General features: G+C 49.4%; 1 protein-coding gene across 6 annotated transcripts in view; it reads right to left on the bottom strand.

The window, feature by feature from the left end:
• DYNC2I1 (dynein 2 intermediate chain 1) overlaps window positions 1–22,227 on the bottom strand; it is a 50,857-nt gene that overhangs the window by 7,878 nt on the left and 20,752 nt on the right. For all 6 annotated transcript variants that reach the window (XM_040260104.1, XM_040260102.1, XM_040260103.1 and 3 more), the window contains 9 exons: window positions 21,510–21,639; window positions 19,328–19,439; window positions 8,186–8,274; window positions 7,375–7,504; window positions 5,609–5,781; window positions 4,619–4,781; window positions 1,892–2,005; window positions 1,737–1,798; window positions 1,324–1,375 (listed from right to left, as the gene is read on the bottom strand). In XM_040260104.1, the coding sequence (XP_040116038.1) occupies window positions 1,324–1,375; window positions 1,737–1,798; window positions 1,892–2,005; window positions 4,619–4,781; window positions 5,609–5,781; window positions 7,375–7,504; window positions 8,186–8,274; window positions 19,328–19,439; window positions 21,510–21,639 (1,025 nt within the window). The remainder of the gene's footprint in view (window positions 1–1,323; window positions 1,376–1,736; window positions 1,799–1,891; window positions 2,006–4,618; window positions 4,782–5,608; window positions 5,782–7,374; window positions 7,505–8,185; window positions 8,275–19,327; window positions 19,440–21,509; window positions 21,640–22,227) is intronic.

Genomic DNA, 22,227 nt, shown 5'->3' with positions numbered 1-22,227 from the left:
TTGTTGCTGAGTCATGAAAGATGCTGGGATACTTGGCCACCAGAGATGAGGCTTGATCGCGCAGAGCTTTTGTGCGATAAAGATTTATTAAAGTATAAAAGAGATAGAGACAGCTTCTGACATAGACATCAGAAGGGGGCAGAAAGAGTGCCCCCCACACCCTGCTGGCCTTCAGCAGTATGTTATCTTCCTATCAGCAGGCTGCTAAGTAGAGAAAGGAAATGTCTCAAAACTCAGAGTGGCACCAGGCCCCTCACCCAAAACATGCATTTTGAGATAACGTTGGCGCCAGGTGAGTCGTCCCGGGCCATAAAACCAGTGACATGAATCTTGAAGAAAGGCAGGTTTCCAAGCAAAGACACAGTCTCCTTAAAACATAGCTTAGGAGAACATTTGCGTGAGTAAAACATACTGGTTTGTCAAGTCAGTTCTGAGTCTTAGGCAGAACTGACTTGAAGAAAGACAGAGTCTAGGGTAAATACATAGTACATGAACATAGCTTAAGACTAACATTTCCATAAGAAAAATGCACTGGTCAGCTCACAGTTTGAGAAAAGTTAAGTTCCAGTAGAACCAGGTGTCATTATGGCAACACAGAATTTTAACAGAAACCTCTTTTAAAATTTGTATAGGAAAGGGGAAAAAATATAACACTAGTTTCCTCCTGCTGCTTAAGAGAGAGATAAAAACGTCTGCCATTTGCAGCCTGTTTCCACCGTTTGGAGACCCCTGGCCTCCCTGCCTGTTACCCCCTCAGGAGGGACCCCCGCAAGGCCCCACAGCAGCACCAGGCTCCCAGCACAGGCCCTACTTGCAGGAGATGCCCCTCCTTCATTTCTAGAAGTCAGAGACAGTCAGAGTGGCTCTGGTCCTACTTTTTGGCCAGATCTAGGGCCGGATCAGGCGCCTGCAGCCTGGTCACTAAACAACCAATTGGGGCTCTAAGAAGTGCAGGCTGGGTCTCCTCAGTGCACGAGCCTTGGGCATCAGGACAGCAAATTGCCAGCCAATACCCTCACCACCACCTAGGGGTGGGGCTGCGGTCTCAGAGATCTCGGGGGTCACACCAAGGGCTCCTCAGACACTGGAGTCACAGGGATGCCCTGGGGGATGAGAAGCAGATGCCACACAGGCACAAAGAGGACACATGTCTTCCTGCGACAAGGGCGTCAGGCCGGTGCCACAGCCGGCAGGTGATAAAATACACAACTTAATCTCCATTTTCCATGCAGCTGGTTACCGATTCTTCAAAGTGATTCTGGGTATCCCTAACTTTTATTGATTCTAGCAAACGTTGACTGAAATTAGTTTATTTTTAGTTACCTAAGTCACTTATTGAACCTGCAACATCCGCCTTCTGTAATTCAACCACCACCTGAAACAGACCGTCAGAGACGAGGGTCAGCACACAGGACGAGCAGGAAGCAGTGCCAGCAAAGTACAGCTCTGGTCAGGACAGCACTTCACATGGCAGGCTGAGGACAGTCGCTCCAGGAGGAAGACTGACGCTTACCTGTTACAAACCCCCGGCTTTGACCGTCTTCTTTCCGCCCGTGACAGGCCCTGAAGCTGCCCCCTTCCATTCCTCATTCCCTCGCAAGTTCCCTGCAAGCTGCCTTGTCCTGGTTCCCCGCCTGAGAGCTCAGCCACCCTCACGTACACGTCGCCCCCTGCCCTTCCCCACCCCCGCATGCATCACCTCCTGTCCCCTGCCACCGACCACGCGCCCGACTCACCCACATGTTGAGAAGCCCGCTTTCGTCCAAGGAAGCGACGAGGAAGGACAGGCCTGCCATCTCTGGTGAGGGCACAAGTGGGGAAGGCCTGGCTCGTAACCAGAAACCACGTCTCACCACTGGAGCTCAGGTTTATGGAAGTGAAGGCCACGTACCTTCTTGAGTAGAAAAGGGTGAAAGCACACAGCTCTGCCTCTTGCAGACAGACCCCGCGACGGGCTCTATTGCCTGGAGGGGGCTGCGGTGGTTCACGGGCGTCAGGACGCCGTCTGGGGGCAAAGCACGGGCAGCGTGTGCACGCGGCGAGCACGGAGTGCAGCCGCCTGCACGGGCACGCGCGTGTCCCCAGGCGCCCAGCCACGTGCGTCACTATGGAAAGGCACACGCCACGGCCCTCGGCACGGCCGGGGAGCAGAGACCACAGGCCACGTCTGCGTGACGAGAAGGCGAGCGGAGTCCCTCGAGCCCCGTGTCTGCACAGCTGCAGGTGCCAGGATAGACTGGGGAGGGGGGCACTCCACAGCAGGGGGGGTCCCAGAGCCAGCGGAAACTGCTTCCCAGGCCAGGGCCCCAGGGCCCCCCAGCTTCAGGAGGAGACGGAGGCTCGCGGCCAGAGCAGAAGCAGCTTCACAGCCCAACAGAACAGAGCTCCTCTGACCTGGCAAACCCACCTACAAAGTGCCCCCAGCAGAGAAAGACAAACAGCACACAACGCTACCACAGAAACTAGACAGAAAATGCGAATGAAAGCGTTTCAACCCATGAAGGTTCTTCCTCCAAAAAGAAGCATGAAACAGAAGGCCAAAGTCCAGCACATGTGCCACCAAAATCCACTCGGAAATCCATTTAACAAACAAAGACAGACACTTGGAATCAGAAACCTAGAACAAAAACGGATTTAAACACATCAGAAAGAAAGTAAGAGTTAGGGTTGAGATGGAAGAAAAGACAAAGTGCTCTTGGGGATGGAGAATGACAGGCTTCAGACTCAACGAACTGGAGGCCACTGAGGAGGCGTTCTCTGACTCAAAGTTACTAGAACTCTGAAGGTTTTAGTGACAATGTTTAGATAGCAAAAAAAAAAAAAAAAGGAAGCATTTTAATGGAATATTAAGTTTCAAATCCTAAGCGTTTTGGTATTTTGAACATGGTGGTGAATTCAAAGGTTAATTAGTAACAGCAGCAGCAGTTAAAAAATACATGTTCTTAAAAGATACCTTTTCCAATAGCATCAGATCCATAGTGAAGTGAAGTCGATCAGTCGTGTCCGATTCTTTGCGACCCCATGGACGGTAGCCCACCAGGCTTCTCCGTCCATGGGATTCTCCAGGCAAGAATACTGGAGTGGGTTGCCATTTCCTCCTCCAGGGGACCTTCCCAAGCCAGGGATTGAACCCAGGTCTCCCGCATTGTGGGCAGACGCTTTAATCTCTGAGCCACCGGGGAAGCCCTTATCTGATCCATAAGGTACCTATAAACACACACATTCTCAACAGTGGCAACTTTACCCGCAAAGGGGCAAGGATCAAGTTGTTGGGACACAAAAGAAACCTTGCCCTTTTATGCATAAAACACAGACCAACTCACAGTATGTAAACAGGCATGCAGTATATGCATGGAGTCCCCCAGAGGGGGGCCAGGAATGGAAAGTTGATGGCTGGCCTGGTTAAGGGCTGGAAACAACCCAGACAAGTCTACACAGGACGGTGCAGAGAACACAAGGACTCTTAAAGCACAGCAGGCAGAAGCAGCACATCGATTCACTTGCGTGCGGGAGGCCCGCAGGGATGCCCCGTTGAACAGACACTCGGCACCCTGAGTCCTCAGGGATGCCTGCTGGAGCAGAAAGGCTGCCAGCCCGCAGCGAGGACCTGCGGCCGTCGTGTCCATGGTGCAGACCCCGTCCTGACTGCCGACAGAGGGAACTGACCAGAAGCAGCTGACCACTGGGCGGGCAAAGCCACGCAGCACCCACAGGGGCCCTGCCCAGTGGAGGAGTGACGTCCTGACCCCGCACACCTGCAGGCACTTTGAGAGAAGGAAAGCAGACTCCCAGGTCTGGACACCAGAGTCTTGCCCTCACCATGGGAGAAGACAGAGACAAAACCTCGTGGGGATGGAGAGGGCGAGGGATGCAAAGTCAGCGGGGTAGCGAGGGGCAGTGCCATTCTGGGCAGGAACGTGAAAGTACAGGAGACGATCTGAGTGCTGGCCCCCTGCGAGGCCAGTGTAACCACGAACAAGCCTCCCATCTGCCTGAGCACTGGGAGGGGCCCAGACAGGCCTGTGTGGGACACGTCCACACAACACGGCGAAAAAAACCCAGAACACAGTGCCTAGCAGGGGCGGGGGTGGGGGGTCATGCTTGTCCTTGTTTGAGGTTGTGGTTTCGGTTGTGATTGCAACCATGGTTGGGCTTAGGTTGCAATCGGCTGTGGCTGTAAGTGGGGTTGTGGTTGTGACCGGCTGTGGTTGTGACTGGCTATTGTTGTAATTGTGGTCGTGGCTGTGGTTGGTTGTGGCAGCAGCAGCCTGGCATGAAGTATGCATATGAGTCTAACTCGGGGTCCTGATGGGCCCACTGGCTCTGGGTCCTTCCAACCCCGAGGGGCACTACCTCTCCTGTCCTCCAGCCTGGGCCGTGGGAGCACACAGACCAGTGACCCCAGGCTGAGCAAGCCCGGCGCCCCTTCGCTGAGGACCTGGAGCCCCCGAGCTGACAGGACAAGCGCCCACCACTGCCCAGAAAGGTGCTGTTCCCCAGCTGGCGCAGGCTTCCTGTGCCCTTAGGTCAGGGCGTCCTCTGCGGCCACCTGCATGGAGGACGCAAAGCGGCCCCACAGCTGCTCTGGGGACCCGTGCCGGCGGGCAGCGTCACTGACCCGTGGAGAAGGTGGGGGTCCTGAACGTCCAGGAGCACCCGCTCAGCGTCACGCGGAGATGGATCCTGGGGTCCTCCCTCAGGTCCCACACAACCACCGAGCCGTGCAGGGTCCCCGCAAACAGCAGGCAGGCTTTCACGGGGCTGAAGCAGCAGCACGTGACCTAGACAGCCGCACAGAAAGCAGGGCTGGGGGGGCGCGGTGAGGAGCCAGGGCGAGTGGGGGGGGGCCGGGTGGGGGGCGGGGCCGTGTGGGAGGCGGGGCTGAGTGGGGGGCAGGGACCAGGAGGCGGGGCCGTGTGGGAGGCGGGGCTGAGTGGCGGCCAGGAACCAGGAGCCAGGCCAAGGATGGGAGCTGAGCCCAGTGTGGGGCAGCGCCAGGTAGGGGGCAGAGACAGGGAGCATCAGCCCCGTGGACTCTCCATCCGGACACGGCGGGGGGACCGCGGCAAGTGGCTGGTGCCTCTGAGGGTGCCCTCCTCGGGACACAGGAGTGGTGGCCACAGGGTGTCCAGCACAGCGGAACCACCCGTCATTCACAGTAAGCTATTTTCAAGCCCCCAGCACCAACAAGCAGTGGAATGGAAATCAAATGGTTCTGAAGTCAAGAACCACAAGACCAGAAACAGCTCTCCCCTGCACCCTGCGGTCACCACGCCACAGCCCCACTCACCAGGGGCCAAGAAACACACACGCTAAGGACTCGGAAAATCCCAGGCATGGGAAGAAACCTCTAAAGCACCCATAACCCAAACCAAGCAAGCTGGGAAGCTTGCTTCTGCGACCCCAAGGACGCCAGGCTGGTGCTTCCACTAACCCACAGCCAGGATGACGCCCACCCTTGGGGCCCTGGGGACTCTGGTCCTTCCTGTAAAGAGCTCCTGCGCCTGTCACCCTGCACATGGCAGCTGGGATGGAAAGCCGTGACCCTGGACTCCCCTCCCTGGTGCCCACCCTCTCAAGCCACACCCACAGCCCCCCCAAGCTGTACCTTTGACTCGCACACCAGGATCTTCTGGGGTCCCAATGGCTGCCGGACGTCCCACACGCAGAGCACGTGTCTGTGGTCTAGCAGGGGCACCAAGGCCTTCCCTGGCAGCCCGTGCACGGACACCACCGTGCTCCTCTGAGCCTGACACGCGTGCAGGCAGGACACTCTCCGGTCTAAGGACAAGACAAGAAAAATGCCGCAGAACCCACATTACATTAACACACAGGACTACTCCAATGTGTTTCAGCTTAATGAAGAAGACATGGTCTTCCAAAGATACCCTTGCTGAAATCGGAGTTTTGACGAGTGGCCAAGCTCAACTCAAAAACGTCCAGGTGGCCTCATTTGCAAGAAGCCACCCTCCTCCACAGGCAGCACAGCACGGCCCAGGACCCCACCATCCACCATCTACTCCCACGGGCCGGGGGTGCGGAGGGGACCTGGGGGAGCGGGGGGTGGGGGGGTATCACGTCTGCCCCATCATGCGCCCCTTCTCCACCTGCAGCGGGGCCCCAGCCGGCCTCCTCCCAACACCTGCCCTTGGATGCACCGTCCAGTGCCCTTGTTCATCCTGTGATGCGGGGTTTCTGTCCGTCCACTGGGGCTCCAAGGCCCAGGACCTGCCCATGCGCCTGAGTGTCTGTGGGGCCCACAGAAGGACAAGTGGGTGGCCGGTGCTGGACAGCCCGCTGGCACTGAGAGGGCCCACCGCTCCCTCCAAGCTCAGGTCCAGGACGGGACCCAGGCTCAGGTCATGGGCACCTGCATCCCAACTTCCCTCTTCACCTCAAAACGCACTTTACTAAAACAGACACAAGAAAAACCTCCGCTCTGCACACAGGTGGAACTAAGGGGCAAGTCCCGGACAACACACCTGCATCATCCTTCTCAGAGGGCGTGTTCAGGGCGAGTGTGGCCTCCCCACCCCTCCCCCCACCCGCTTTCCCCACCTCCCGCCTCCCCATACCACAGCCCCCCAATCCCTGCCCCAGTCTGGGGCCCTTTGATCCCTACTCAGCTGAGGAAAGCACTTCTTAAACTCCTGTTTCCTGGGGTGCGGAGGGAGGTAGGTTTGTGAGCTTCTGTGTTTTCAATGCTACAATCTATTGCTCTTCTAATAGGATAACACAACTTTTAAAAACAAAAACATGCTCAAATAACATGTGCTTGTTAACTTCATGCCATTGGTGCTAACGGTCAGAGCAGAGGGCTAGACGTGAGTCTGAATCTCCACAGAAACTTCTAGAACAAGAGGCAGCCACACACCAGGTCCCACTGGCCCAGAGGCGCCTGGAAAGCCGACCGCAGGGCCAAGCACTGCCCACCCTCCTGCACTCAGACCAGGACCCTGGCCCCACCCAGGCCCTCAGCAGCCGGCAAGGCAGAGACTCACTAAAGAACTGAACACACAAAGTCTGTTCAGCTTGTGATCACAGGCAGCTACACGCCGTATGCAAAGACACAGGCTTTACTGGGGTAGCATTTGTGCTGTGGCCATGGATCAGCTGAAATCTCACCACACGACTCCCACCTGGACTGCCCGCAGCTCCCACTGCCCCTCTACCAAGAAACCAAAAGAAATTAAGAGACACAGGAGTAAAACCAAATGTCCCCTTAAATCACGGTACATCCCTCCCATGAGGACCGTGACACACACGCTCAAGGCTACAGAAGCCGAACCTCTGCTCTGTTCAACAAACCCCTCCCAGGATGCATCCATGAGGATCACCGTCTCGGGGTCCACAGCCACCCTGAGGGCCGCTTACCCTGCAGGAAGGGCAGGCTGGTGCCCAGCCGCACACAGCTGTCGCTGAAAGGCAGGGTGCAGTCCTGTGCCTGGGACGCCCAGCCTGGCTCCGCGGCCGCCCGGTCCTCTTCAAGCAGAACTGCTATCACCTGCAGCAGACATGCAGGCAGGCCTCCATCAACACTCTCAGATGGGCTCATTTTCAAAGAAAAAGCAAAAGCCGCAAAGCACTACCTAAACTCACCCATCCCTTAAGTTAACCAAGTCCCAGACTCATGAAAATGAAAGGAAGTTGTACTGTCCCCTTTGCACAGCAGTAGAAACTAACAAGTAAAGCCCCCTCTGTAAACCCCAGAGCCACGACATAACACCAATGCTGTTTTTCACAGGAGACACACAGGAGGGGGGATGGGGCCCCCTATCTCCTCTAGAAGAAACGGGAGCACAAACACATTACCCACAGCAATGCAGCCTGCCCGCTGGGCTGCGGTGAGGACCAGCGTGACGCCAAGTCCTGCCACTGCCCTTGTGGGTGGTGGGTCACACTCAGGACGACCACGGGGAGGGAAGGCGGTCGTCACTGGGACCCTGAAGTACACGGGACCACATGCGCCCTCTGACCTTTGTATGGACTTTGAAAATTCCCATAACCAGTCTTTAAAGTCACGAGTTTACTAGTTTTAAAAACCCTAGACCTGTGCTCGCCTTGCTGATTTAGTTATGCCTGTTCTTCTGCCTATATTTATTCTAAAATGCAAGCAATCAGGATTACTGTTCAGAATCCAAACAGCACGTGCAGCACTGGGTTCCCCGCCCCCAGCGGAGCACACCTGGCAGGCCGCCCGCAGGAAGCTGGACAGACGGGGCGTGTCGACCTTCGGGACGATGGCAGTATCTCTGGGGCCACTCCACTCACTCCCTGAAAAACAGGTTACATCAACCCCTGCTGAGGGGAAACCCACCAGGTGGGCTCCCAGTCAAGGCTGCACACCCAGAAGGGCATGCCTGAGAACCAAGACCCCTAGAAGGAGAAGTCAGGAGGTCACGTCTCATTCTCCAGAGCTCAGCTCCTCCTCATTCCTCACAGGAAGCTGTTCACAGAAAGTCTGTAAGCAGAGTCCTAGGCAAAGCATCATTTTACTGTGGGCGTGTTACGTTTAGGATCTTGGTTCATTCCCAAGGCAAACCATCCAGCGTCACAGTGATCCAACTCAATGCTCCATCCATCAATGCCACGTTGACCGGCTCTATGAGACCTGCAATACCTTCTAGAACTAACACCAAAAAAAGGATGTCCTTTTCATCATAGGGAACTGGAATGCAAAAGTAGGAAGTCAAGAGATACCCAGAATAACAGGCAACTTTGGCCTTGGAGTGCCGAAGGAAGCAGGGCAAAAACTAGTTCTGCCAAGAGAACACACTGGTCATAACAAACAGCCTCTACCAACAACACAAGAGAAGATTCTACACGTGGACATCACCAGATGATCATTACTGAAATCAGATTATACTCTTTGCAAAGAGCCTCTTCCAACAACACAAGAGAAGATTCTACACGTGGACATCACCAGATGATCAATACCGAAATCAGCTTATACTCTTTTGCAGCCAAAGATGGAGAAGCTCTATACAGTCAGCAAAAACAAGACCTGGAACTAACTGTGGCTCAGATCATGAACTCCTTATTACAAAATTCAGACCTACATTGAAGAAAGTAGGGAAAACCACTGGGCCATTCAGGTATGACCTAAATCAAATCCCATATGTTATGCAGTGGCGGTGACAAATAGATTCAAGGGATTAGATCCAGTAGACAGACTGCCTGAAGAACTATGGACAGAGGTTTTTAACACTGTACAGGAGGCAGTGGCCAAAACCACCCCAAAGAAAAAGAAATGCAAGAGCGAAAAATGGTTGTCTGAGGACGCCTTACAAATAGTTGAGAAAAGAGAAGAAGCAAAAGGCAAAGGAGAAAAGGAAAGATATACCCATTTGAATGCACAGTTCCAGAGAATAGCAAAAATAGATAAGAAGGCCTTCTTGAGTGAACAATGCAAAGAAATAGAGGAAAACAATTCAGCACCGCCAAACCAGCTATTCAACAAATGGTAAAGGATCTTCTCTAGACAGAAAACACAGAAAAGGTTTATAAACTTGAACCCAAAACAACAAAGTAAATGGCAATGGGATCATACTTATCAATAATTTCCTTAAACGTAATTGGGTTGAATGCCCCAACCAAAAGACAAAGACTGGCTGAATGGATAGAAAAACAAGACCCCTACATATGCTGTCTACAAGAGACCCACATCAAAACAAGGGACACATACAGACTGAAAGTGAAGGGCTGGAAAAAGATACTTCACACAAATGGAGACCAAAAGAAAGCAGGGGTAGCAATACTCATATCAGGTAATATAGACTTTAAAATAAAGGCTGTGAAAAGAGACAAAGAAGGACACTACATAGTGATCAAAGGATCAATCCAAGAAAAAGATATCAGTTCAGTTCAGTTGCTCAGTCGTGTCCGACTCTTTGCGACCCCATGAATCACAGCACGCCAGGCCTCCCCGTCCATCACCATCTCCCTGAGTTCACTCAGACTCATGTCCATCGAGTCAGTGATGCCATCCAGCCATCTCATCCTCGGTCGTCCCCTTCTCCTCCTGCCCCCAATCCCTCCCAGCATCAGAGTCTTTTCCAATGAGTCAACTATTCACATGAGGTGGCCAAAGTACTGGAGTTTCAGCTTTAGCATCATTCCTTCCAAAGAAATCCCAGGGCTGATCTCCTTCAGAACGGACTGGTTGGATCTCCTTGCAGTCCAAGGGACTCTCAAGAGTCTTCTCCAACACCACAGTTCAAAAGCATCAATTCCTGGGCGCTCAGCCTTCTTCACAGTCCAACTCTCACATCCATACATGACCACAGGAGAAACCATAGCCTCGACTAGACGGACCTTAGTTGGCAAAGTAATGTCTCTGCTTTTCTCATACTATCTAGGTTGGTCATAACTTTTCTCCCAAGGAGTAAGCATCTTTTAATTTCATATAACAATTATAAACATATATGCACCCAACATAGAAGCACCACAATACATAAGGCAAATGCTAACAAGTATGAAAGGGGGAATTAACAGTAACACAATAACAGTGGGAGACTTTAATGCCCCACTCACACCTATGGATAGATCAACTAAACAGAAATTGGCAAGGAAGCACAAGCTCTAAATGACACAATAGGCCAGTCAGACCTAACTGGTATCTGTAGGACATATCACCCCAAAACAATGAATTTCACCTTTTTCTCAAGTGCACACGGAACATTCTCCAGGATACATCACATCTTGGGCCATAAATCTAGCTCTGGTAAATTCAAGAAAACTGAAATCATTTCAAGCATCTTTTCTGATCACAATGCAGTAAGATTAGATGTCAACTAAGGAAAAAAAAAAAGCTATTAAAAATATAAACATATAGAGGCTAAACAACATGTTTCTGAATAAACAACAAATCCAAGAAGAAAGTTAAAAACAAATCAAAATATGCATAAAAATGAATGAAAATGAAAACACAATAACCCAAAACCTATGGGATTCAGTAAAAGAAGTGCTAAGGAGAAGGTTCATAGCAATACAAGCTTACCTCAAGAAACTAGAGAAAAATCAAATGAAGAACCCCAGGGTTAGTAGAAGGAAAGAAATCATAAAAATTAGGGCTGAAATAAAAAGAAACAACGGAGACCATAGCAAAAATCAACAAAACTAAAAGTTGGTTCTTTGAGAAGATAAATAAAAGAGACAAACCATTAGCCAGACTCATCAAGAAACAAAGGGAGAAAAATCAAATTAACAAAATTAGAAATGAAAATGGAGAGATCACAACAGACACCACAGAAATACAAGGTCGTAAGAGACTACCATCAGCAACTATATGCCAATAAAACAGACAACGTGGAAGAAACAGACAAATTCTCAGAAAAGTACAACCTTCCAAAACTGAACCAGGAAGAAATAGAAAATCTTAATGGAAATTAAAACCATAATCAAAAATCTTCCAAAAAACAAAAGCCCAGGACAAGATGGCTTCACAGGTGAATTCTACCAAAAATTTAGAGAAGAGCTAACACCTATCCTACTCAAACTCTTCCAGAAAATTGCAGAGGAAGGTAAACTTCCATACTCATTCCATGAGGCCACCATCACCCTAATACCACAACCAGACAAAGATGCCACAAAAAAAGAAAACTACAGGCTGATATCACTGATGAACACAGACGCCTCTTGAGAAATCTGTACGCAGGTCAGGAAGCAACAGTTAGAACTGGACATGGAAAAACAGACTGGTTCCAAATAGGAAAAGGAGTACATGAAGGCTGTGTATTGTCACCCTGCTTATTTAACTTCTATGCAGAGTACATCATGAGAAACGCTGGACTGGAAGAAACACAAGCTGGAATCAAGATTGCCGGGAGAAATATCAATAACCTCAGATATGCAGATGACAGCACCCTTATGGCAGAAAGTGAAGAGGAACTAAAAAGCCTCCTGATGAAAGTGAAAGAGGAGAGTGAAAAAGTTGGCTTAAAGCTCAACATTCAGAAAGCAAAGATCATGGCATCTGATCCCATCACTCCATGGGAAATAGATGGAGAAACGGTGGAAACGGTGTCAAACATTATTTTTTGGGGGCTCCAAAATCACTGCAGATTGCAGCAATGAAATTAAAAGACGCTTACTCCTTGGAAGAAGAGTTATGACCAACCTAGATAGTATATTCAAAAGCAGAGACATTACTTTGCCAACTAAGGTCCATCTAGTCAAGGCTATGTTTTTTCCTGTGGTCATGTATGGATGTGAGAGTGGACTGTGAAGAAGGCTGAGTGCCGAAGAATTGCTGCTTTTGAACTGTGGTGTTGGAGAAGACTCTTGAGAGTCCCTTGGACTGCAAGGAGATCCAAACAGTCCATTCGGAAGGAGATCAACCCTGGCATTTCTTTGGAAGGAATGATGCTAAAGCTGAAACTCCAGTACTTTGGCCACCTCATGCGAAGAGTTGACTCATTGGAAAAGACTCTGATGCTGGGAGGGATTGGGGGCAGGAGGAAAAGGGGACGACAGAGGATGAGATGGCTGGATGGCATCACTGACTCGATGCACACAAGTCTGAGTGAACGCCAGGAGTTGGTGATGGACAGGGAGGCCTGGCGTGCTGTGATTCATGGGGTCACAAAGAGTCGGACACGACTGAGTGACTGAACTGAACTGAAGTGAACTGAACATAGATGCAAAAATTCTTAACAAAATTCTAGCAAGCAGAATCCTACAACATATTAAAAAGATCATACATCATGACCAAGTGGGCTTTATCCCAGGGATACAAGGATTCTTCAATATTCACAAATCAATCAATGTGATACACCACATTAACAAATTGAAAGATAAAAACTATATGATTATCTGAATAGATGCAGAGAAAGCCTTTGAGAAAATTCAACCTCTGTTTATGATAAAAACCCTCCAGAAAGCAGGAATAGAAGGAACATACCTCAACATAATAAAAGCCATATATGATAAACCCAATGGTGAAAAATTGAAAGCATTTCCCCTAAAGTCAGGAACAAGACAAGGGTGCCCATCCTCACTACTACTACTCAACATAGTTTTGGAAGTTTTAGCCACAGCAATCAGTGAAGAAAAAGAAATAAAAGGAATCCGATTGGAAAAGAAAATGTAAAATTCTCACTATTTGCAGATGACATGATCCTCTACATAGAAAACCCTAAAGATACCACAGGAAAATTACTAGAGCTAATCAATGAATAAAGTGGCAGGATATAATATTAATATGCAGAAATTCCTTGCATTCCTATACACTAACAATGAGAAAACAGAAAGAGAAATTAAGGAAACAATTCCATTCACCATTGCAACAAAAAGAATAAAATACTTAGGAATAAATATACCTAAAGAAACAAAAGAACAGAATGGGAAAGACTAGAAATCTCTTCAAGAAAATTAGAGATACCAAGGGAATATTTCATATAAAGATGGGCTCGATAAAGGATAGAAATGGTATGGACCTAACAGGAGCAGAAGATATTAAGAAGAGGTGGCAAGGATACACAGAAGAACTGTACAAAAAAGATCTTCATGACCCAGATAATCAAGATGGTGTGATCACTCACCTAGAGCCAGACATCCTAGAATGTGAAGTCAAGTGGGCTTTAGAAAGCATCACTACGAATAAAGCTAGTAGAAGCGATGGAACTCCAGTAGAGCTGTTTCAAATCCTGAAAGATGATGCTGTGAAAGTGCTGCATTCAATATGCCAGCAAGTTTGGAAAACTCAGCAGTGGCCACAGGACTGGAAAAGGTCAGTTTTCATTCCAATCCCAAAGAAAGGCAATGCCAAAGAATGCTCAAACTACCGCACAATTGCATTCATCTCACACGCTAGTAAAGTAATGCTCAAAATTCTCCAAGCCAGGCTTTAGCAATACGTGAACCGTGAACTCCGTGATGTTCAAGCTGGTTTTAGAAAAGGCAGAGGAACCAGAGATCAAATTGCCAACATCCGCTGGATCATGGGAAAAGCAAGAGAGTTCCAGAAAAACATCTATTTCTGCTTTATTGACTATGCCAAAGCCTTTGACTGTGTGGATCACAAGAAACTATGGAAAATTCTGAAAGAGATGGGAATACCAAACCACCTGACCTGCCTCTTAAGAAACCTATATGCAGGTCAGGAAGCAACAGTTAGAACTGGACATGGAACAACAGACTGGTTCCAAATAGGAAAAGGAGTACGTCAAGGCTGTATATTGTCCCCCTGCTTATTTAACTTCTATGCAGAGTACATCATGCGAAACGCTGGACTGGAAGAAACACAAGCTGGAATCAAGATTGCTGGGAGAAATATCAATAACCTCAGATATGCAGATGACAGCACCCTTATGGCAGAAAGTGAAGAGAAACTAAAAAGCCTCTTGATGAAAGTGAAAGAGGAGAGTGAAAAAGTTGGCTTAAAGCTTAACATTCAGAAAACTAAGATCATGGCATCTGGTCCCATCACTTCATGGGAAATAGATGGGGAAACAGTGGAAACAGTGTCAAACTTTATTTTTTTGGGCTCCAAAATCACTGCAGATGGTGACTGCAGCCATGAAATTAAAAGACGCTTACTCCTTGGAAGAAAAGTTATGACCAACCTAGATAGCATATTCAAAAGCAGAGACATTACTTTGCCGACTAAGGTCCGTCTAGTTAAGGCTATGGTTTTTCCTGGGGTCATGTATGGATGTGAGAGTTGGACTGTGAAGAAGGCTGAGCGCTGAAGAATTGATGCTTTTGAACTGTGGTGTTGGAGAAGACTCTTGAGAGCCCCTTGGACTGCAAAGAGATCCAACCAGTCCATTCTGAAGGATTCAGCTCTGGGATTTCTTTGGAAGGAATGATGCTAAGGTTGAAGCTCCAGTACGTTGGGCACCTCATGCGAAGAGTTGACTCATTGGTAAAGACCCTGATGCTGGGAGGGATTGGGGGCAGGAGGAGAAGGGGACGACCGAGGATCAGATGGCTGGATGGCATCACGGACTCGATGGACGTGAGTCTGAGTGAACTCCGGGAGATGGTGATGGACAGGGAGGCCTGGCGTGCTGCGATTCATGGGGTCGCAAAGAGTCAGACATGACTGAGCAACTGAACTGAACTGAACTGAAAGAAACAAAAGACCTATGTATAGAAAACTATAAAACACTGATGAAAGAAATCAAAGAGGACACTAATAGATGGAGAAATATACCACATTCATCGATCGGAAGAATCAAAATAGCGAAAATGAGTATACTACCCAAAGCAATCTACAGATTCAATGCAATCCCTATCAAGCTACCAACGGTGTTTTTCACAGAACTAGAACAAATAATTTCACAATTTGTATGGAAATACAAAAACCTCGAGTAGCCAAAGCAATCTTGAGAAAGAAGAATGGAACTGGAGGAATCCACCTGCCTGACTTCAGGCTCTACTACAAAGCCACAGTCATCAAGACAGTATGGTACTGGCACAAAGACAGAAATATAGATCAATGGAACAGAATAGAAAGCCCAGAGATAAATCCACACACCTATGGACACTTCATCTTTGACAAAGGAGGCAAGGATATACAATGGAGAAAAGACAATCTCTTTAACAAGTGGTACTGGGAAAACTGGTCAACCACTTGTAAAAGAATGAAACTAAAACACTTTCTAACACCATACACAAAAATAAACTCAAAATGGATTAAAGGTCTAAACGTAAGACCAGAAACTATAAAACTCCTAGAGGAGAAAACAGGCAAAACACCCTCTGACATACATCACAGCAGGATCCTCTATGAACCACCTCCCAGAGTACCAGAAATAAAAACAAAAATAAACAAATAGGACCTAATTAAACTTAAAAGCTTTTGCACAATGAAGAAAACTATAAGCAAGGTGAAAATGCAGCTTTCAGAATGGGAGAAAATAACAGCAAATGAAGCAACTGACAAAGAATTAATCTCAAAAATATACAAGCAGCTCATGCAGCTCAATTGCAGAAAAATGAACGACCCAATCAAAAAATGAGCCAAAGAACTAAACAGACATTTCTCCAAAGAAGACATATAAATGGCTAACAAACACATGAAAAGATGCTCAACATCACTCATTATCAGAGAAATGCAAATCAAAACCACAATGAGGTAACCATCTCACGCCAGTCAGAATGGCTGCTATCAAAAAGTCTACAAACAATAAATGCTGGAGAGGGTGCAGAGAAAAGGGAACCCTCTTACACTGTTGGTGGGAATGCAAACTAGTACAGCCACTATGGATAACAGTGTGGAGATTCCTTAAAAAACTGGAAATAGAACTGCCATATGACCCAGTAATCCCACTGCTGGGCATACACACTGAGGAAACCAGATTTGAAAGAGACACGTGTACCCCAATGTTCACTGCAGCACTGTTTACAATAGCCAGGACATGGAAGCAACCTAGATGTCCATCAGCAGACGAATGGATAAGAAAGCTGTGGTGCATATACACAATGGAGTCTTACTCAGCTACTAAAAAGAATGCATTTGAATCAGTTCTAATGAGGTGGATGAAACTGGAGCCTATTATACAGAGTGAAAAGTCAGAAAGAAAAACATCAATGTAGGATATTAACGCATATATATGGAATTTAGAAAGATGGTAACGATGACCCTATATGCTTGACAGCAAAAGAGACACAGATGTAAAGAACAGACTTTTGGACCCTATGGGAGAAGGCAAGGGTGGGGTGATCTGAGAGAACAGCACTGAAACGTGTGTTACCATATGTGAAACAGACCGCCAGTCCAGGTTCAATGCATGAGACAGGGTGCTCAGGGCCGGTGCACTGGGATGACCCTGAGGGATGGGGTGGGGAGGGAGGTGGGAGGGGGGTTCAGGATGGGGAACACATGTACCCCCATGGCTGATTCATATCAATGTATGGAAAAAACCACTACAATATTGTAAAGTAATTAGCCTCCAATTAAAAAAAATTTTAATAAAAAACTAATGATAAAACTTTTAAAATACTAAAAAAAGAAAAAAGAATCTTGGAGACATCTCAAATGAAAACAATAAATCTTATGGTGTAAGAATAAAAAAAAAAAGATAGATTCCTCTCAGCCTTCCACCTATTAACATATATAAACTTTCCTTATTATCTAGCCTGTTTTTAAATTAGTAGCATATCTTCCCTATGCAATAATTTTGTCATTTTCTACTTTTTTGACCAATAAACAGTTTTAAACCAAAAAAAAAAAGAAATAGAGGAAAACTATAGAATGGGAAAGACTAGAGATTGCTTCAAGAAAATTGGAGACACTCAAGGGGAGAGTTCATGCAAGGACGGGCATGATAAAAACCAGAAACAGGAAGGACCTAACAGAAGCAGAAGACGGTAAGAAGAGGTGAAAAGAATACAGAGAAGAGCCATCCAAAAAGCTACTAAAGACCAGAGTAACCATGATGGCGTGGCCACTCGCCTAGAGCCAGACATCCGGGAGTGTGAAGTCAAGCGGGCTTTGGGAAGCATCGCCACACACAAAGCTAGTGGAGGCAACAGAATTGCAGCTGAACTATTCAAAATCGTAAAAGATGCGGCTGCAGCGCTACGTTCGACATGCCAGCAAGTGTGGAGAACTCAGCGGTGGCCACAGGACTGGAAAAGGTCAGTTTTCATTCCAGTCCCTAAGAAAGGCAATGCAAGGCATGTTCAAGCTGCTAGCAAGATTATGCCCAGAATCCTTTAAGCTAGGCTTCAGCAGAATGTGAACCGAGAACTTCCAGATGTACAAGCTGGATTTAGAAAAGGCAGAGGAACCAGAGATCATATTACAAACATTCACTGGATCAGAGAGAAAGCACGGAAATTCCGGAAAAACATGTTTCACTGACTACATGAAAGTCTTTGACTGTGTGGATCACAGCAAACTGTGGAAAATTCTTAAAGAGATGGGAATACCAGACCACTTTACCCGTCTCCTGAGAAACCTGTATACAGGAAAAAAAGCAACAGCTAGAACAGGACATGGAACAACAGACTGGTTCCAAACTGGAAAATGGGTACGTCAAGGCTGTATATTGTCACACTGCTTATTTAACTTACATGCAGAGTACATCACGTTAAATGCCAGGCTGGATGAATCACAAACTGGAATCAAGATTGCTGGAAGAAATAACAATCTCAGATATGCAGATGATAGCACCCTAATGGTAGAAAGTGAAGAGGAACAAAACAGCCTCTTGATAAGTGTGAAAGAGGACACTAAAAAAGTTGGCTTAAAACTCGATATTCAAAAAACGAAGATCATGACATCCAGGCAAATCACTTCATGGCAAATAGAAGGGGAAACAGCGACAGACTTTATTTTGGGGGGCTCCAAAATCACTGTGGATGGTGACTTCAGTCATGAAAATAAAAGACACTTGCTCCTTGGTAGGAAAGCTATGACAAACCTAGACAGCATATTAAAAAGCAAAGATATCACTTCACTGACAAAGGTCTGTATAGCCAAAGCCATGGTTTTTCCAGGAGTCATGTATGGATGTGAAAACTGGACCATAAAGAAGGCTAAGCACCAAAGAATTGAGGCTTTTGAACTGTGGTGTTGGAGAAGACTCTTGAGAGTCCCTTGGACTGCAAGGAGATCAAACCAGTCAATCCTAAAGGAAATCAATCCTGAATATTCACTGGAAGGACTGATGCTGAAGCTGAAACTCCAATACTTTGGCCACCTGATGTGAAGAACTGACTCATTTGAAAAGACTGTGATGCTGAGAAAGATTGAAGGCAGGAGGAGAAGCGGGCAACAGAGGATGAGATGGTTGGACGGCATCACCGACTCGATGCACAGGGGTTTGAGCAAGCTCCAGGAGATAATGACGGACAGGGAGGCGTGGCGTGCTGCAGTCCACGGGGTCACAGAGAGCTGGACACGACTGAGCCACTGAACAGCCACGTTTACGTTTGCTAGTGCTTAGGGTCAGGCTTCCCTGAGGGACGGGGGTGAGCGAGATCATTCCTCAGAGCAATCGTCCAGTGGACTAGCATTTAGCACAGAAGCAACTGCTGAGAGCCAGCGGGGGCAGGACTCGGCATCCTCCAGGGCCTCCCACCTGTCTCGGCGTGACACCCCTGCAGAATGGCCTTGGGGAAGAGAATTCTCTAAGAACGTGAACCACTGAAGAGCACGGGGTCTCTCAGCGGCGCCTCTGCAGGTGCGGGTTTGGAGTCAGGCTCTCTCCTCCGTTCAGGAACGAGTGTCACGAGCCCCGATTAGGGCCCAGACCAGGCCTCCGGGCCGGGGTGGCATCTGCAAACTCACTGGCATTTCCACAGTCAGCTCACACGCAAGCACACGAGAGAGGGGACAAGCACAACCGCCAAGGCCAAGCGCAGAGGCCGTTACCCCCAGACACAGCAGAGCCTTCGCCCGGGCGCTGGGTCCACACTTCCCGAGTCTCCACTTCCTCGGTCTGGATGTCCCGGTCCACGCTGTCTTCATTACACTGAATGTAGGCCTGAGAAGGAAGGCAGGCTGAGTTAGCTGTGGGTCTCCACCTCAGACCCGTTTCTCATCACTGAAAAGAAAACAACTAGATTTTTTAAATTAAGGATGACACTGTTCTTGCTTCTGTCAAAATTAAGTATCATGGCATGAATAACAACCATGCAAAGACTGCTTATATCTTAAACATTTGAGAACCATGGGCCTAAATTTCAAAAGTGTTCTCAAAAGTCACATCAAACAGTTCAGCTCCAGTTTGAAAATACTATGACCCAGAGACTTCCCTCATGGTCCAGAGGTTGGGAATCTGCCTTCCAGTGTAAGGGATGTCGGTTCCATCCCTGGTCAAGGAGCTATGATCCCAGCTGCCTTAGGACAACCAAGCCTGCACACTGCATCTGCTGGGCCCAACTACTGAGCCCAGGCGCTCTGGGGCCCACGAACCACAGCTAGAGAGGAGCCCACACACCGCAGCTAGGACCTGGTGTGGCCAAACGCAAATAAAACCTTTACAAACTCTTACGACCTAGTCTGCCAATACCGTAGTCTCTTACAACATAGCAGCTCTGCAAAACTGGACACAAATTTGTTTCAAAAAGGTACATGCTTCAGTTTTGATACTAACTAACAGCTTTGAAAAATTGACGCTTTTGAACTATGGTGTTGGAGAAGACTCTTGAGAGTCCCTTGGACAGCAAGGAGATCCTAAAGGAAATCAGTCCTGAATATTCACTGGAAGGACTGATGCTGAAGCTGAAGCTCTTTGGCCACCTGATGTGAAGAACTGACTCATTGGAAAAGACCCTGATGCTGGGAAAGACTGAAGGTGGGAGGAGAAGGGGACGACAGAGGATGAGATGGCTGGATGGCATCACTGACTCGATGGACATGAGTTTGAGCAAACTTCAGGAGATGCTGAAGGACACAGGAGCCTGGGTGTGCTGCAATCCATGGGGTCACAAAGAGCAGGACACGACTGAGCGACTGAACAATAACAACAAAAAGCTTTGAGATGAGGAAAATAAGCAAAGTTAAAGAGTCTACTCAAGGTCAGAGTGGATCAGCTGCAAAGCCAGGGTTAATCTGTCAGCTTCTTAAATGTCCAGCTGTGACCCTCTTCCTGTTAAAAGCTTATTGACAGACACACCCAAGAGCATGTGGAGGGATGGCTCCATGGGGACAGGAGAGAAACACAGGAGGGACTGCTGACTTCAGGACCTCACCAGCCCGGAAGGCCAGCCAGCTCACAGTCAGTGGCCGGAGTGAGACGGGCAAGGGCAGAGTGGTGTGGGGTGGACTGAGCAATGCTGGGGTCAGAGAGCGTGCAGGGATAGATCACCTAGTTCACCTGGAGGACAGGCGGTGAACAGAGAGATAGGCAGACAGATAAGGGACGAGGTGCAGACAGCACAGGCCCGGTAACCGAGAAAGCCAGGCAGATGAACAAGGGGCCTGCAAGGGGGTGCAGGGGGAGGTGAGGGCGTCCAGGGACGGCTGAGGGGAGGCTGGTCAGGTGGGGGGGTCCAGGGACAGGTGATGGAGGGGCCTGATAAGGTGAGGGGGATCCAGGGGCAGGTGGGGGGAGCCTGGTCAGGTGGGGGGGGCCCGGGGCAGGTGATGGGGGAGCCTGGTCAGGTGGGGGGTCCAGGGGCAGGTAGGGGGACCCAAGGGCATTTACCAGAGAGCCTGGCCAGGGCTGCATTTTCCTGAGTGAGGGCGAGTGGAATGGAAGAGGCAGGCGGGACCCTGAGGCGAGCCCAGGAGCCCGGGGGCTTGGGGAGAGGCGGGCGGGGCCCCTCCAGCCCAAACCTTGGAGCCTCTGCACCTAGGCCACACACACAAGACGCTGCAGCCCCACGAGGACGGGAGCAGGTGACACTCGGTGACTTTCAATAAAGCCTCCCTTCCCAGGCTGTCCTCAGAGCCCGAGAGTGAGCCACGTCCGTGGCCGGGTGCCTCCAGAGCACAGGCTCTGGGTGAAGAGTGTTCTGGCCACCCCCGCTCTGATGTCGGGACCGCACGCGCCACGCCTCAGGTCCTGCCACCGCGCTGGCCGGGCCCCTGGCGGGCGTGCTGCGCTAACCTGCTTGGTGTTCTTCTTCCCGAAGTTCCGAATGTACATGTCGTACTCGTTCACGGGCGGGAGGTCAAGGAGGGAGAAGGTGAAGGAGAAGTCCATGTCAATGAGCCGGAGCAGCTTTGCGCTGCGCATCCTAGAGGGAAGAGCACGGACGGGAAGTGGGGTGGGGGAAGAGAGAGGGGCAGGCCGGAGGCCGGGGCCTGGGGGCAGTGACGCTCAGTCACCACGCTGGGGCCCCTGTGGACAGCGAGGCTGCAGGGCCGAACCCCCACCTCCCGCTGCTGTCAGTCCCCCTCTCCCTGCTCTGGGGGTGCGCCCAGCGGGGCGAGCCCCCGCCAACCTCACCCTCGCTCCCTCTGCTGCAGAGGGCAGGCGCTCTCGGGGAGGCGGGGTGGGGAAGGCTGCTTCCTGCCAGCACAGCTCCCTGGCTGACCAGACACTCTCCCCAAGTCCACTGTGTCCAGCCCGACCTGGTGGACTCCGACATCTACCCCCAGACTGCACTGGGCTTGGCACCGAAGACGTGAGCTGAGAGTCTGTCCTTCACTTTCACGAGCTCCTGGGTTCACAGCAGTCAAGCCTGGACTCTGACCCTGCTGGCCCTGGTTCTTCACCCTTATCTCCACCCTTGCTGGGCAGACCCAGGCCTGCACAGGTGGCCCGCAGCCCACGGAGGACGCTGACATGGGGGCTCAGTGCCCGAGACATAGGATGGCTGGCC

Source organism: Oryx dammah, unplaced genomic scaffold (assembly GCF_014754425.2).
Source record: "Oryx dammah isolate SB20612 unplaced genomic scaffold, SCBI_Odam_1.1 HiC_scaffold_18, whole genome shotgun sequence".
In the NCBI taxonomy this organism is placed as follows: Eukaryota; Metazoa; Chordata; class Mammalia; order Artiodactyla; family Bovidae; genus Oryx; species Oryx dammah.
Note: the sequence above shows the minus strand (reverse complement) of the source record. Positions and strands in the feature narration are given on the sequence as shown.